Consider the following 16,286-nt stretch of genomic DNA (forward strand, 5'->3'; position numbering starts at 1 on the left):
TTGTTCCTTCCCATATAGGACCTCTATTATCCTAAACCAGGGCTTCCGGGCTTTCATCCAGGGACAGGATCAAAGCCTAAAATATATAATGTTACTACTTTTGATATCTACAGGGGCTAGTCTGAATAAAATATAATTGCTTCTGTTCTGCTTTCTGTAAATACCTGTTCAAATTGTGGTTGGAATTCTCTCCTAATTCACTCCATACAGCCTTTCATCAGGGACATGGTTCTTTAGTGTGTGACACCACTTCCTTAGTCCTTAGTAGTCTGCTAGAAGACTTCTGTGGCAGCTTATTTTCACCACCAAAGGCAAGATTTCATGAAAGGGGGCAGTAGAGCATAATAGTTAGGAATTCAGGCTGCAGCCTAGAGTCAGAGACCTGGGTTCAAATGTCACACCACCACCTTGGGCAAATTATTTAACCTCTCTAAGCCTCAGTTTCCTTATCTGCAAAGTGGAGATAACAGTATTTACCTTAGGGTTGGCTGTGAATATTAAGTGAGATTATGAATGTAAAATGCTTAGCATATTGCCTGGAACATTTTAAACATCTAGTATTATAAGGATCAAAGAGTGTAGGCAAAAAGAGCTGGGAGAGAGGGAAGAGATACTAAAAGGCAATTCTTATTTTATATTTAGCTTTATGGTAGACCTTACTTACCTTCAAATATGAGTGAACTGATAAAAATGATGCTTGGAAGTGTTGCAAGGGAAGAGATTACACTGTCAGTCAAATTTGTTTAGTAATTACTGTGGCCAGGGAATGGAACAATGACTGAGGCATGATCCCTATCTTGAAGAGTCTTAAGGGTCTAGTTTCTCTTTTAGTAAAACTCCAGTAGCCAATCACTGCTAATTTCATAAAGATGTGGTAAAAATAAATAGAGGAAATTCTGAAATAATGTGGGTCTCATCATAAAGTTAGAAAGAACCATAAGAAATCTGTCAGTCCTATCTTCAGATGGGTGAAAATCTGGAGACAGGCTTTGTAAGAAGTGAAAAGGATCACTGCTAGTAGAATATTATTCTGGTTCTGTTTCAAATTGAGAAATGTCAGAGAAATACTCTACCTTTATAAATATAATTTGAATGAAAACTATGGTGTAATTGACTAAAAGTATTTCTAGTTCATATGATTATTTTCTAATTAATATACTATTCTAAGCACCTTAAATCCCAACAAAAATGAAATAAGCAAATTATGATACTCATACTATGTGATGATTAAAAATCAGGTTTTCAAAGACTAACTAATAGCATGGGGAAATGCTTTATGATAAGTGAAAAGAAGCAGGTGTAGATATAGTATGGCTCTAATTTTTTAAAAACAGAAAATAGAAACAGGGGCCGGCCCAATGGCTGAGTGGTTAAGTTCGCACGCTCCACTTCAGCGGCCCAGGGTTTTGCCAGTTCAGATCCTGGGCAGGGACATGGCACCGCTCATCAAGCCATCCTGAGGCGGCGTCCCACATGCCACAATTAGAAAGACCCACAACTAAAAGTATACAACTATGTACCGGGGGGCTTTGGGGAGAAAAAGGAAAAATAAAATCTTTAAAGAAAAAGAAATAGAAAAATATAGTATTATAAAGCTATAGTAATCAAAATAGTATGGTATTGACATAAAAACAGACACATAGATCGATGGAACAGAATAGAGAACCCAGAAATAAACCCACACACATATGGTAGATTAATTAAAGGAGCCAAGAATATACAATAGGGAAAGGATAATCTCTTCAATAAGTGGTGCTGGAAAAACTGGACAGCCACATGCAAAAGAATGAAACTGGACCACTATCTTACACCATGCACAAAAAATAAATTCAAAATGGATTAAAGACTTGAATGTAAGACCATAAGAAGTAGAAGAAAACGAGGTGAGCTCCTTGACATTGGTCTTGGCAATGGTTTTTTGGATTTGACACAAAAGGTAAAGCAACAAAAGCAAAAATAAACAATGGGACTACATCAAACTAAAAATTTCTGTACAGGAAAGGAAATCATCAACAAAATGAAAAGGCAACCTATAGAATGGGAGAAAATATTTGCAAATAATATATCTGATAAGGGGTTAATATCCAAAATATATAAAGAACTCATACAACTCAATAGAAAAAAATCCAATTTAAAAATGGGCAGAGGGACTGAATAGACATTTTTCCAAAGACAACATAAATGGCCAACAGATACACGAAAAGGTGTTCAGCACCACTAATTATCACGGAAGTGCAAATCAAAAGCACAATGAGATATTACCTCACACCTGTTAGAATCACTATTATCAAAAAGACAAAAAATAACAAGTGTTGGTGAGGATGTGGAGAAAAGGAAATCCTTGTACACTGTTGGCAGTAATGTAAATTGCTGCACCACTATGGAAAACAGTATGGAGGTTTCTCAAAAAATTAAAAACAGAACTACCATATGATCCACCAATTTCACTTCTGGGTTATTATCCAAGAAACAAAATCACTGTCTTGAAAAAGATTCCTGCACCTCCATGTTCATTGCAGCATTATTTACAACAGTCAAGACATGGAAACAACCTAAGTGTCCATCGATGGATGAATGGATAAAGAAAATGTGGTATATATATATACAATGGGATATCAGCCATAAAAAAGGAGGAAGTCTTGCCATTTGTGACAACATGGATGAGGGCATTATGCTAAGTGAAATAAGACAGAGAAAAATACTTTGTGATCCTATACATGGAATCCTATATGTGGAATCTAAAAAAACCTGAACTCATAGATACAGAGAACCAATTGGTGGTTGCCAGAGGCAGAAGGTGGAAGGTGGTTAAAACGTACAAACTTCCAGTTATAAGATAAATAAGTATTTTATAGCATGGCGACTATAGTTAACAATACTATATTATATATTTGAAAGTTGCTAAGAGAGTAGATTTTAAAAGTTCTCATCACAAGGAAAAAAAGTGTAACTGTGGTGATGGATGTTAACTAAACTTGTGGAAATCATTTAGCAATATATACATATATCACATCATGTCGTACATCTAAAACTAATACAATGTTATATGTCAATTATATCTCAATTTAAAAAAGTGTATAGAAGAAAACCAATAGTTAATCTCTGATAAAGCTAGATGGTGAGGTTACAAGTAAATTTATTTTCTTGAAACTTGTTTTGAATAAAATAAACATTTCAAAGAAAACGGTTCAGGTTCTTAAAATACGTAATACTTAAAATACTTGAGACCCATGGTGTATTAGGTTTCAATTTAACATAAGTCAAATTAAAAATCGTTTAGGTAAGCTACCACCAAACAGATACTGACAGAAGACAAAAAGTAGTAACTGAAAAGGGGAAAACTTTTGATAGTAATTAACTTAGTATATAAATATTTATATATAAATTATGTACCTCTGCTTGTAAGGACTGACTACAGATCAATAAATAACTTAGATTTATTAATAACTTGCATAAATCTAATTCTGACATCACCAAATCATACCTTGAGAACAGCTATAAGCTTGAGAAGTATCAACTACCATGTCCATTGAGAATGAGTTGTGTGAGTCCTGAGAATGTTTATCCATCACCTCTACTGTATCACTGGATGAAGATGATGAAGACAATCCCAGTCTAACATATCTTCCTTTTTTACCACAGAGTGAACAATCCACCGGTGTGGCACTAGGTCCCCGGGGCAGTTGAATTTCATCTCTGTTGTAGTTTCTAACAGCTCCACTGTGATGCACAGAGCGTTCTCGTTGCCATATATAATGGGTTGGAGCAATGGCCATAACCTATAGTGGAAAGCTTTCTTTTAGAATTTTAATAAGATTTTAAAATTTTGTAAAATTAAGTACAAAAATTATAACTCAAGAACAGCTATCTCTAAAACTAGATCTAAAAACCCAAGCTACAAATGTTAAAAAAAAAAAGCATCTCCAGATATGGCAAAATTACCTATAAAGTGATTTGTCGCTTTGGTCCTTAAGATAATAATTGACAAAGTATTTAAATTATTTCAAATAGGAAATAGGACTGAAGCCACCTTCCAGGTTTTTCAATTCTGAATATTCTAAGTTTGGGAAAGATAATACAATTAGCCCAAAACAATACATAATTCTTAATTTTGGAATATATTGGGTTGAAAATATTTTTAATTTAAGTTTCCAACTATGTGTGTTAGGCTAATCTTAAAATGTTTGCAGTTATGCCAAGGGATATGGTGAATTAGAACACAGGTAAGTTACTTTGCCTCTCTGTTCCTCAGTTTCCTTGTCTGTAATATGGAGAGAATAATAGTGTCTATTTTAGAGGGTTGTTGCATGGATTAGATGAGGAATTATTTATAAAGCACTTAAGATTCCTCACTACATATAAGGCATTGTTCTCTATGGTTTGTTACACACAACATTGCCTTTAGAATCAGGATAGATATAGATGTATGATCCTGGGCAAGTTACTTAACCTTTCTGAGGCTCAATTTCTTCACATCTAAAATGAGGATACTATCTGCCTCAGGACTGTTCTGAGGATCAGATATGTGTAAAATCCTTGTCATATAGTAAGCATCTGGAAAATGATAGCCATTTAAGAAGTCAAGCTAGGAAAGTGTATCTATGTTCTGACCTCATGATGTCTAAAACTTCTAAGCAAAATGTTAGAATGTTACTTCTAAGCAAAAATGTTTAGTTGCAGTTATGAATGACTCAAAGTAAATGAGAACTGTAGAATTTGAGAGCTAGGTGGTACCTTATTAATTGCCTAGACCAGTGATTTTGAAACTGTTTTGAGAAGCCCCCAGGTTTCACTATATTAGAGGTTCCAGGAGGTGCTAAGGGAAGACAGAACAGGTAGAGAAGCTTAACTTTGGGAATTGTATGTAAAATTTTGTTTGGAAAGAAAGAAGGCTTTTGCTGTTAAAAATGAAAACTTCCTTAAAATCCCCAGATTAAGACCATTCCCCTCAGAAAATGGGGTATTGTGGCTTCCCCCAAGAAAATGGCATAAGGAATACTAGCCATGCTAATTTTTTAAAGTATATTTTAGGATTAAATTTATTTTATAATCCACTTCTTAAATCTTTCAAAAAAGCTTTCAACCAAAGACATGTAATAAAGTTACATATCTTTAAAAAGGTAGAAATAAAGATGTTAACTTTAACTGTAAAAACTTCTGTAACAATGTAAAACTAGGTTCAGAGTTACCTAAGGTGAGGAAGTAGAATATCAGAATTTCTTATTCCTTCTATATTTATGTACTGTTTTTTCCTCAACACTTCTATATCTTTATTTCCCATGTCTGGAATGTCGTCTCCCTTTGCCTTAGCATTGCTTTTTCTTCAGTGCCCAGTGTAAGTCCCATCTTTCTAAAAACTCCAGCTCTCAGGTTTTCTTGTTAATGCTTTTATTAGGACTTTTAGCATATAAGTATCTAGTACTCAGATATATCTTTTTATGCATGTAACCTATTCTACTGAAAGTCTCCTCTGGGCAGGAATAGTCTCTTATACACCTATCAAATGCCCTCCACACAATATTATGCAGTCATTAAATATTTCTTAATGATAGATGAAAATAATTCAGAATTAGAGGGCACTGACATTATGAATTTTTTTATTGAGTTCATAATAGTTTACCACGTTGTGAAATTTCAGTTGTACGTTATTATTTGTCCATCACCATGTATGTGCTCCCCTTCACCCCCTGTGCCCTCCCTCCAGCCCCCTTCCCCTGGTAACCACCGAACTGTTTATTTGTCCGAGTGTTTGTTTAACTTCCACATGGGTAAAATCATAGGGTGTTTGTCTTTCTCTGTCTGGCTTATTTCACTTAACATAATACCCTCCAGGTCCATCCATGTTGTTGTGAATGAGATGATTCTTTTTTATGGCTGAGTAGTATTCCATTAGATATATGCCACATCTTCTTTATCCAATCATTGGTCCATGGGCACTTGGGTTGCTTCCATGTCTTGGCTATTGTGGATAATGCTGCAGTGAACATAGGGGTACCTAAGTCATTTTGAATTGTTGATTTCATGTTCTTTGAATAGATACCCAGTAGTGGGATAGCTGGGTCATATGGTATTTCTATTTTCTTAGTTTTTTGAGAAATCTCCATACTGTTTTCCATAGTGGCTGCACCTGTTTGCATTCCCACCAGCAGTGAATGAGGGTTCTCTCCTCTACACACCCTCTCCAACATTTGTTATTTTCTGTCTTAGAGATTATAGCCATTCTAACAGGTGTAAGGTGGCATCTTAGGGTAGTTTTGATTTGCATTTCTCTCATGATTAGTGATGTTGAACATCTTTTCATGTGCCATTATGAACTTTTGAAAATGTGATTTTTGGAGGAACTCTACAGCAGTCTAGTGAGAAGAGCAGAAGGATATACAAAGAGCACAAAATAGAAAATTTGGTAAACTGTTTTTTCTGCAATAAGCTATAGACATAGTCTCTCCACTTGTTAACCCAGCTAGAAAAATGTGTGCACACTTTTTTACTTTTAAATATATAGTTTACATATATTTTATACACATACATTTAGAATGTTATTGTGATAACACTGAATTAAAAAGAAAACTGTACCAGGGTTAAGAGAGCAGAATTTTGGTCTTAATTCTATTAGTTCTATGACCTTAAGCAAATTACATAACTTTCTGGGCCACAGGGTGTCTTTAATATATGAAAAAACAGGTCACTTACAGTCCTCAAATTCTGTGATTCTATGAAAGTGACTTTTCTGAAGCACTGGTAGCACCTGAACTACTAGAAACATTATCTTAGTTTTTACTTTGTCTTACTCTTCTGTCATTTTTAGTGATTTTTTTTTGATGCCTCTGTGGTGTTCTTAAAATTTAATACTTGACACTCTTGTTTTTCTCCAGAGATAGTATAGTATAGGTGTTAAAAGCACTGACTTTGGCGTCAGACTGCCTAGATTTGAATACTGGTGTGGGGCTTTACTAATTGTGTGACCTTAGAGAATTCATTTAGTCTCTCTGTGCCTGTTTTCTCATCTGGGATTACCTAGCTATCTGCAGGAATTGTGAAAGTTAATACATGTGCAGTACTTAGAACAGTGCCTAACAAGTGCTCAAAAAGTATTAACATTACTTTCACCTTGGCTCTTTTATCTACACTACCAAGCTTTAAACATCACTTATATGTGATGACTCATGTTACTCATACCTGTTGACCATTCACTTATTCAATTATCACCTTAAATTTATATGTCTAATACCAAATTCCTTATCTTCCAATAAACCAGTTTGCTTTAACCTTTCCTGTTTCCATTATGGAATCAATTACTCTTTCTGTTATATAGATTTGAAACTCTTGACAGCTCACTCTCCCATATGACCTATTTCCAACTGGTCACCAAGTAATTACAATTATAATTTTGTAACATTTATTTTTCTTCAGCACTAGCTTTACATCTTGCTTTCTGACCTATAGCAAGTTTAGGATTTTCCAGTACCTTGCCTATACTGGGTCCCTTCTGCATACTGTCATTGGATTATTTTCTTCAAAACACTGCTTATATCACATCACTGCTTTCTAAATTCCTATAGTAGTAGCTGATAGAGAAATCAGCTATGATGATATTATGCCATCTAGGCCAGAGTACATAACAAGAATAGAGAAAAGCTTCCTCTTGATAAAATTGCTACCTCCTGTGATGCATAAAGGGGCTAGAATTGGAGTCTAAGTCTTTTCATCAGATTGACATCCTTCGTAATCTGTGAGTCAATCTGGAAATTAAGCTATAATCAACCTAAATAAATTCTACCTCAGAGGAGCTGGTCTCCAAAAAGGTAAGCTGATTGTAGAAAGATAAGATCAGAATAAGTAGGGAAATAGTCTACTTTTTTCTGGAGCAGCCCTACATATATTTTTCAATTTAATCATACCTCATCTCATTCCAAAAAAAGATTTAAGGCAGCTGACAAAAAAAGCAAATGAAACTTTTTTTTCTTTAAGCTAGAACCCTGAAGGGAAAATCTGGTTAAAGGAAGAAAGCAGACGTGCCAGTAACGAAGGGTAAGAGTGATGTGGTTAAGGATAAAGCCTGGCGCTTAGCTTCTTTGCAGCAGGAAAGATTTTTTTAAAAAGGAGACAAATTACAAAATTCATATTATCTGAAAGGAGAGAATTAGGTTTTTTTAGACAATGGTGTATAATGGAAAGAGTGCTCAGTTTAAGTACTACCTAGCCCTGCCACTTATTAACTGAATGACTATGGATAAATCACCACCTTTCTAAGCCAGTTGCTTCCTCTAAAAAAATGGAGAGAATACTTATGCTATTTAATTCATGAGATAAAATAATAGATATAAATGCATTTTCTAAACTAACCAATATGAGAGGTGGAGGCTAGATGTCAGAGAAAACAGAACACTGGGAAATCATTAGATGTGAAGTCAAGTTCTGGTTCTGCCACTTAGCTGATGTATGATCTTGAGTAACTCTCAATCTCCTCGCTCCTCTGTTTCATCAGCTGTAAAATGAGAATGCTACAGCCTTCACAGGTAATTTTTGTGAGGATAAAAAAGATAATTTATATGAAAATATTTGTGAATTTGTAAAGCACAATGCAAATGTAGAGTATTATTATTGTAAGCCAGTTTGTGGCTACAGTCATAACTTGGGTTGATTTTAGGATATGAGACTAAAGAAATGGGTTGGCAGTATGACAGAACAGGGCTGTCAATAACAAATTCATAGAATTCTTAACTAAATTTCTAACAGCATGTCTTGCTACTTTAACACAGCAAACTGCAGGGCAAGGATGTGTAATACTTCTTTATAATATATCACAATAAAGACACTGAACTTACTGTCTTATTCATAATTTAGCTGTTGAATGAGTACTTAAGAGAACAGGATAAAATCTACTAAGTAATTGCCTTTCCTATGCACCAACATGATTCAAATGTACCTGGTTGGAACTGGGAAAAAAAATAGCTTATCTATATGCCAATAGAATAAGGGGCAGTGCTAAGTGAGCTCAGTGAAGAATTGTTTTATAGTTTATTGTTTTTCTATTTCATGGATAAAAAGGTATGAAAAAGAATTCAAAGCTTTAAGTTCCATTCATTCTCTCAGCCAGCAATATTTACTGAGTACCTACTATATTCCAGGCACTGTTCTAGGCACTGGAGATACAATAAGAACAAAATAAAGACCATGCCCTTTTGGAATTTATATTCTAGTAGGGGGAAATGGACAATAGCAAGATAAATAAGTAAAACAGAGTGTTATATGGTGGTTAAGTGCTATGAAGAAAACCGAGAAAAGGAATACAGAGTAACAGTAGGAGGTCTACTTAACAGCTTTATTGAGACTTAACTCAAATACCGTACAATTCACCCACTTAAAATGTACAATTCAATGGCTTTTTAGTATATTCAGAGTACCACAACCATTACCAGTCTTTTTTAGAACATTTTCACCACTCCATAAAGATCCCTGGTAAAAATCCCTGGTAACCACTAATCTACCTTGTTTCTTTGGATTTTATTCTAGACAGTTCATATAAATGGAATCATACAATATGTGGTTCTTTGTGACCAGCTTCTTTCGTTTAACATGTTTTCAGGGTTCATCCATGTTATAGCATGTGTCAGTTCTTCATTCCTTTTAATTGCCAAGTAATATATCATTGTATGGATATACCATATTTTGTTTACCCATTCGTTAGTTGATAGACATTTGGGTTTTCACTTTTTGACTATAATGAATACTGCTATGAACATTCACGTACAAGTTTTTGTGTGGACACAGTTTTCATTTCTTTTGGGTATATAAGTAGGTGTGGAATTACTGGGTCATATAGTAACTCTACGTTTAGCCTTTTGAGGTACTGCCAGACTGTTGTCCAAAGCAACTATGCCATTTTACAGTACTACCAGAGGTGTATGAGGGTTCCAGTTTCTTCACATCCTTGCTAACACTTATCTTTTTTATTACAACCATCCTAGTGGGTGTGAAGTGGTTTTGGTTTTGCATTTCTCTGATGGCTAATGATGTTGAGCATCTTCTCATGTGCTTTTTTGCCCACTTGTATATCTTCTTTGGGAGAAATGCCTATTCAGATCCTTTGCCCTTTTTAAAATTGAGTTGTTTTTTTATTACTGAGTTGTAAGAACTCTTTATATACTCTATATACAAATTCCTTATCAGACTGATGATTTGTAAAAAATTTCTTCCATTTTATTGAATGTCTCTTCACTTTCTTGATGGTGTCCTTTGAAGGATAAAAGTTTTAACTTTTGACGATGTCCACTTTATATTTTCTTTTGTTGCTTGTATATTTTCTTTTGTTCTTATATCCAAGAAATCTAATCCAAGGTCATGAAGATTTACCCGTTTTCTTTTTACAGCTTTTAGCTTACATTTAGGTCTTTGATCCATTTTGAGTTAGTTTTTATATATGATATGAAGCAGAGGTCCAACTGCATGCTTTTGCATGTGGATATCCAGTTGTCCCAGCACCATTTGTTGAAGACTATTCTTTCCTCATTGAATCTTCTTGGTACTCCTTCTCAAAATTAAATTGAACATAAATGTGAGGGTTTATTTCTGGACTCTTCAATTTTATTCCATTGAGGGAGATACTACTTGATATAGAATGGTAAGGAAAGGTTTCTCTGAGCTTACATTTAAGCAGAGTCCTGAATGGAGTGAGGAAGTGAAGCATACTGATATCTGGGGAAAAAGCGTTCCAGGTAATGGGATGGCAAGTGCAAAGACTCTGAAGTGGGAGTGTCCTTGCTGTGTTTGAGGAAGAGCAAGGCAGCCAATGTGACTGGAATGGAGTGAGAAAGGATGGGAGATGAAGTCAAAGAGATAAGGGAGGAGAGTTGGCAGACCATGTAGAACCATGATAAGGACTTTGTCTTTTACCCTATGTGAGATGGGAAGCCTCTGGAGGGTTTTGAGTAGAGGTGTCATGATTTGACTAACTTTCTAGAAGATTTACTCTTGCTACTGTATCAGGAATAGACTAGAGGAAGAAAGTTATAAGAGAGACTATTTGGAAGGTTATGGCAATAATTGAGGCAAGAGTTGAAGTAGGGTTTAGTAGTGGAGGTGGTAAAAAATGGTAAGATGCTGGATACTTTTAAGTTATGGATGTCTAGGGTGACAGTTTTTTGGCCTTAACAATGGATGAAGTTATTTATTAACATGTGGAAGACTGCAGGAGGAGCAGGTTTGGAGGTCTATGTGGAAGAATCAGAAGCTCAATTTTCGGCATATTAAATTTTATTATCTACTAGATAATGAGATATTAGTAAGAAACTTGATATACAGATCTGGAATTAGGGGCGAGATCTGTTAGTTCTCAGTGTTGAAGCCTTGAAAGACTAAACTTTTCTGTAAATCCATTTAGAACTGTCTAAAACTTTTTAGTCTTTTATACAAACAATGTAAAAGTCTTTTACAGATATGATGTTGCCATTAAGCCACATCATTCTCTGGCTCTTTAATAGCCTGGTGTCAGCAACTGAGGTAATTCCAGCTCCAATAGTGTAAATTAAAGTTGTTGCAGTTAAAATGCTAGTAGTTGTATCTTAGGAGAGGGTGGGCAGTTTGCCATGAGGTGAACATTGCTTATCCTGGCTTCTTGCTTCTGGTGCCCCCTCCATGCCCTTAGCTGAGTGTCCCATGGGGCTTGAAGCATTTACTCTGAAAAAATCAGAGTGTTCAAATAAGGCTCACTATCATGTCCAACAATGGCAGCTGGTGTGCAAAACCCACTCCTGACCTGGGGAGATAGTGACAAAAAATAACAATACAGGACTCTTTCAGTGTCCTGTAACTGGAATGAGTAATTTAAATCGTATAATGAGGATGGATCCATTAATTTGGGAGGGCCATATATACCCAATTTCTCATATTTTCTATTGAATGTAATCTGGTAAAGACTTAACCTGCTGTATACTCCTGTAAGCTTTTTCTGAATCCTTTTATTTCCCCCAACATTTAACAATCTTCCTAATTTAATCCACAAATATGCATACTTGCCTTATCTTCATCTCATTAATAAATATAATTAACAAGGTTAGTTCTGCACAGAGTTCTTTGACACATGTCTAAAGTCTTCCCTCAGGTTTGACACTAATCCATTAATTCGCTCTTTTGGCCTATAGTCACTTAACTGTATATAACTTCATTTAATTACAGTATTATATAGTGTATATTTACCAGACTTTTCTGAAATAGTACTGGCTTACAGTAATCAGTGCCTTCCATTTAACTTTCTATTCTAGAATTTTTCTTTAGTTTGAAACATTAACTTTCTTCTTTATTGAAAACCAGAACATTAAATAAAATAACCGACCTTTTAATTTTTAGTGTCTTTCTGCTTTATTTTAATAGAATCTGGCATCAAGGAAACTCACTTTATCTATTCTTTGTGAAAAGAGGTATGGTTTTTAAGCATATTTAAATTTACTTAAATGTTATACCATGCAGTTCGCATTTCAATCTTGGGAACTTGAAATTTCATATATTTTATTTAATGGAAATTGTTATTCAACTCCAGTGTTATTACCATAAGATATTTTGGAATGTGTACACTGTCCTTTCCCAATATATTTGGTGATCTTTTAAGACAAGAGAAACACACTAAAATAAAAGTACTTACTACAGAAATAGACTGCTCTGAAAAACAGAAATGACAATTTTTAATTATTGTGGTGTGAAAGTGAAACATGACCACTGTGATACAAAAGTTGTACTCGTGTTAACCATGAAAGTTAATGGTCTACCCTTAAATATACAAAAATTGAAACATTAGAAGCACATTAACAAACAAGGAAAATTACATAAACAGAAGACAGAGATTACATATATAAAGTATCTTAAAATCTTACCTCCTCACAGCATCGCCTGCTTACAATAGCCCTATAGTCAATTCTATCCCAGAGTTGGTCCCTTAACTTTAAGAAATTAGGGAACAGTTTTCTCCAGTTTTTCCCTAAAGCCCATGGAAAAATTTCATATTTGGATTCTTCTTCATCTTCTTCAACTGTATTAGCCAGATACCTAATAAAGAAGACCAACAACTCAAAAAAGAAATGGGTAAAGGACAAGAAACAGGCAGTTCATAAAAAAATGCAAATTGCTTATAAACACATACAATCACAACCATACGCACTCACAACTAGAATATACAACTATGTACTAGGGGGCTTTGGGGAGAAGAAGGGAAAAAAAAAGAGAAGATTGGTAGCAGTTGTTAGCTCAGGTGCCAGTCTTTTAAAAAAAACAAAACAAAACCACACACATAGAAGATATTCAACTTTACACATAATTAAAGAAATGTAGATCAAAAATTGAGATACAGGGGCCAGCCCAGTGGCATAGTGGTTAAGTTTGGGTGCTCCACTTCCACAGCCTGGGGTTCGCTGGTTCAGAGCCTGGGCGCGGATGTACAGACCACTTGTTAAGCCATGCTGTGGTGGCATCCCACATACAAAATAGAGGAAGACTGGCACAGATAGTTAGCTCAGGACCAATCTTCCTCACCAAAAAAAAAAAAAAAAAAACCAAAAAACTGAGATACAATGAATTTTACCCTGTTGAGTTCTGAATATTTTTGTATTCCTAGAAATCTTGAGCTTTGTTCTAGGAATGCAGATGTTACTTGGCAACAGTCTGATCCTCTCAGGTCTTGCTTTTATGATTTGTTAGGTGGATCTGGAGCAATGTTCAGTCTGGAGCTACTTATTCCCCACTACTGAGGCAAGACATTCCTGAGTACTCTACTCAATATCCTGTGAATTATGAGTTTTTTCTCTCTGGCGGGTGGGAACAGGCACTATTTACAGTCCTGGGTGAATGTTAGGTACTGTCCCCTCTAAGCCTTTCTTATGGTCTTTCCCCACGTTCAGGTAGTTTCCTTATACACATATGGAAATAAGTATCTTGCCATATACTGGAGGGGGATCAGGCATGCACAGAAGCAGGAAAACACGACCCATAATAAGAGGAATAATCAACCAAAACTGACACACATGGTAGAAGTAACAGACAAGGACATTAAAACAGTTATAATTATTCCAGATGTTCAAAAAGATAAGTAGACACATTGAAAGTGTACTTCTAAAGATGAAAACTATGCGTATAATGAAAAATACACAGTGAGACTAATAGCAGATCAAATATTGCAGACTATCCAAAATGAAACACACAGAGAAAAAAACAAAAATATGAACAGAGCATCAATGAGCTGTGATTTAACTTAAAGCAGGCTAATAAAGGTGAAACTGGAGTCCCTAAAGGGTAGTGGGTGGACAGAAAAAATATTTGAAGAAATAATGGCTGAAAATTTTTTATTTTTTTTGCTCAGGAAGATTAGTCCTGAGCTAACATCTATGCCAGTCTTCCTTTATTTTTTTATATGTGGGTCACCACCACAGCATGGCTGACAAGTGGTGTAGGTCTGCACCTGGAATCTGAACCTGTGAACCCAGGCCACCGAAGCAAAGCATGCCAAATTTAACCACTAGGCCACCAGGCTGGCCCTGAACATTTTTGAAATTTGATGAAAATTATAAATTCACAAAGAAGCTCAATGAACCCCAAAGCACAAAACATGAAGAAAATTACACCAAGGCCCATCATAATCAAATTGCTCAAAACTAGTGATAAAAATCTTAAAAGCAGTCATAAAATAAAACACATGTTAGATAACACAGGAACAGAGGTATGGAGATTTCCCTAATCCCCCAGGATATCCAATGGGAAACAACACAAGCCCCATAGATGACTTTCCAAGAAAAATGGGCAACTTACGATAAAAAATTACAAAACACATAAGAGAACAAGTTACCATGAGCAGAAACAAACCCTGAAGTCTGAAGATACTGGAATTAATAGACAAACACCAAAGAAAGGGAGGTCTTAAAAGCAGTAAGAAAGGAAGGCAGGGTCAGTCCCAGTTGCCTAGTGGTTAAGTTCAGCATGCTCCACTTCAGTGGCCTGGGTTTGGTTCCCAGGTGTGGACCTACACCAGTTATCTATCAGTGGCCATGCTGTGGGTGGCAGCTCACATACAAAAAGAGGAAGATTGGCAGCAGATGTTAGCTCACGGCAAATCTTCCTCAGCAAACAAAACAAAACAAACAAAAATAAAGAAAGAAAGGAAGGCAAATGATCTCAAGTGGAAGGTTTGAGATGCAAGAAAGAATAGTAAGCAAAGATATAAATATGTGGGTAAATCTATTTTTTCTTTTTTTGCTGAAGAAGATTTGCCCTGAGTTAACACCTGCTGCCAATCTTCCTCTTTTTGTATGTGAGCCAAACCCACAGCATGGCCACTGACAGATGAGTGGTGTAGGTCTGTGCCCGGGAACCGAACCCAGGCCACCAAAGCGGAGCATGCCAAACTTAACCACTAGGCCACCAGGGCTAGCCCTAAATATGTGGGTAAATCTAAAATGTTGAATGTATAAAATAACAAGAATAATGTCTAACTTTTTGGAGGACATCAGGTAGAACTATAGAATTGCAAAACGAGAATATAAGTTGGGAAGGGGGTGATTAAGAGTTAAAATGCTTAAGGTTCTTGTGATTAAAAATAACTAGAGTAATTGCTAAAAGAATAGATGTACACTGTATAATTTCCAAACAAGTAGAGGAAAAAAAGATGTCAAAAAGTAAAATTTAGGGGCCAGCCTGGTAGCATAACAGTTGAGTTTGCATGCTTCGCTTCAGCGGCCCAGGGTTCACCAGTTTGGATTCCCAGCACAGACCCATGTCCCACTTATCAAGCCATGCTGTGGCAGGTGTCCCACATATAAAATAGAGGAAGATGGACACAGATGTTAGCTCAGGGCCAATCTTCCCCAGCAGGCAGATGTTAGCTCAGAGCTAATCTTCCTCAAAAAAAAGAAAGTAAAAATTAAAAAAATCTCAATCAAAAAGAAGATAAAAATGGAGGGGGAAGAAGAAATAGAAAAAATGGGACATACAGAAAGTACATAACACGATGGTAAAAAAAAAATCCAAATATATAAGCAACAATAAAATATTATTCCGCAGTGAAAATAAGTGAACTACAGCTACACGTATCAATATAAGTGAATCTCAAAATCATATTATAAAGCAAAAGAAGGAAATTACAGAAGAATAGTACACAATTCCTTTATATACAGATCAAAAACAGAAAAAAACAAATAATATATTATTAGAGGTATATACATAGAATAAAGAAAAGTAAGAAAATGATTACTTGTGGAAGGGAGGGCTCTAATTGGGAAACTGTACTGTAACCTTCTAAGATTCTGGCA

General features: G+C 35.5%; 1 protein-coding gene across 4 annotated transcripts in view; it reads right to left on the minus strand.

Moving 5' to 3' along the window:
• The window catches only part of SPDYA (speedy/RINGO cell cycle regulator family member A), a 33,128-nt gene that overhangs the window by 3,567 nt on the left and 13,275 nt on the right, over positions 1 to 16,286 (minus strand). For 3 of the 4 annotated variants that reach the window (XM_070512365.1, XM_044772162.2, XM_044772163.2), the window contains 2 exons: positions 12,867 to 13,038; positions 3,114 to 3,779 (listed from right to left, as the gene is read on the minus strand). In XM_070512365.1, the coding sequence (XP_070368466.1) occupies positions 3,471 to 3,779; positions 12,867 to 13,038 (481 nt within the window). In that variant the 3' untranslated portion in view covers positions 3,114 to 3,470. Of the gene's footprint in view, positions 1 to 3,113; positions 3,780 to 12,866; positions 13,039 to 16,286 lie in introns of those variants that run through there. The other variant, XM_070512366.1, reaches the window with a different exon arrangement.

Source organism: Equus asinus, chromosome 6 (assembly GCF_041296235.1).
Source record: "Equus asinus isolate D_3611 breed Donkey chromosome 6, EquAss-T2T_v2, whole genome shotgun sequence".
NCBI classification, from domain to species: domain Eukaryota; kingdom Metazoa; phylum Chordata; class Mammalia; order Perissodactyla; family Equidae; genus Equus; species Equus asinus.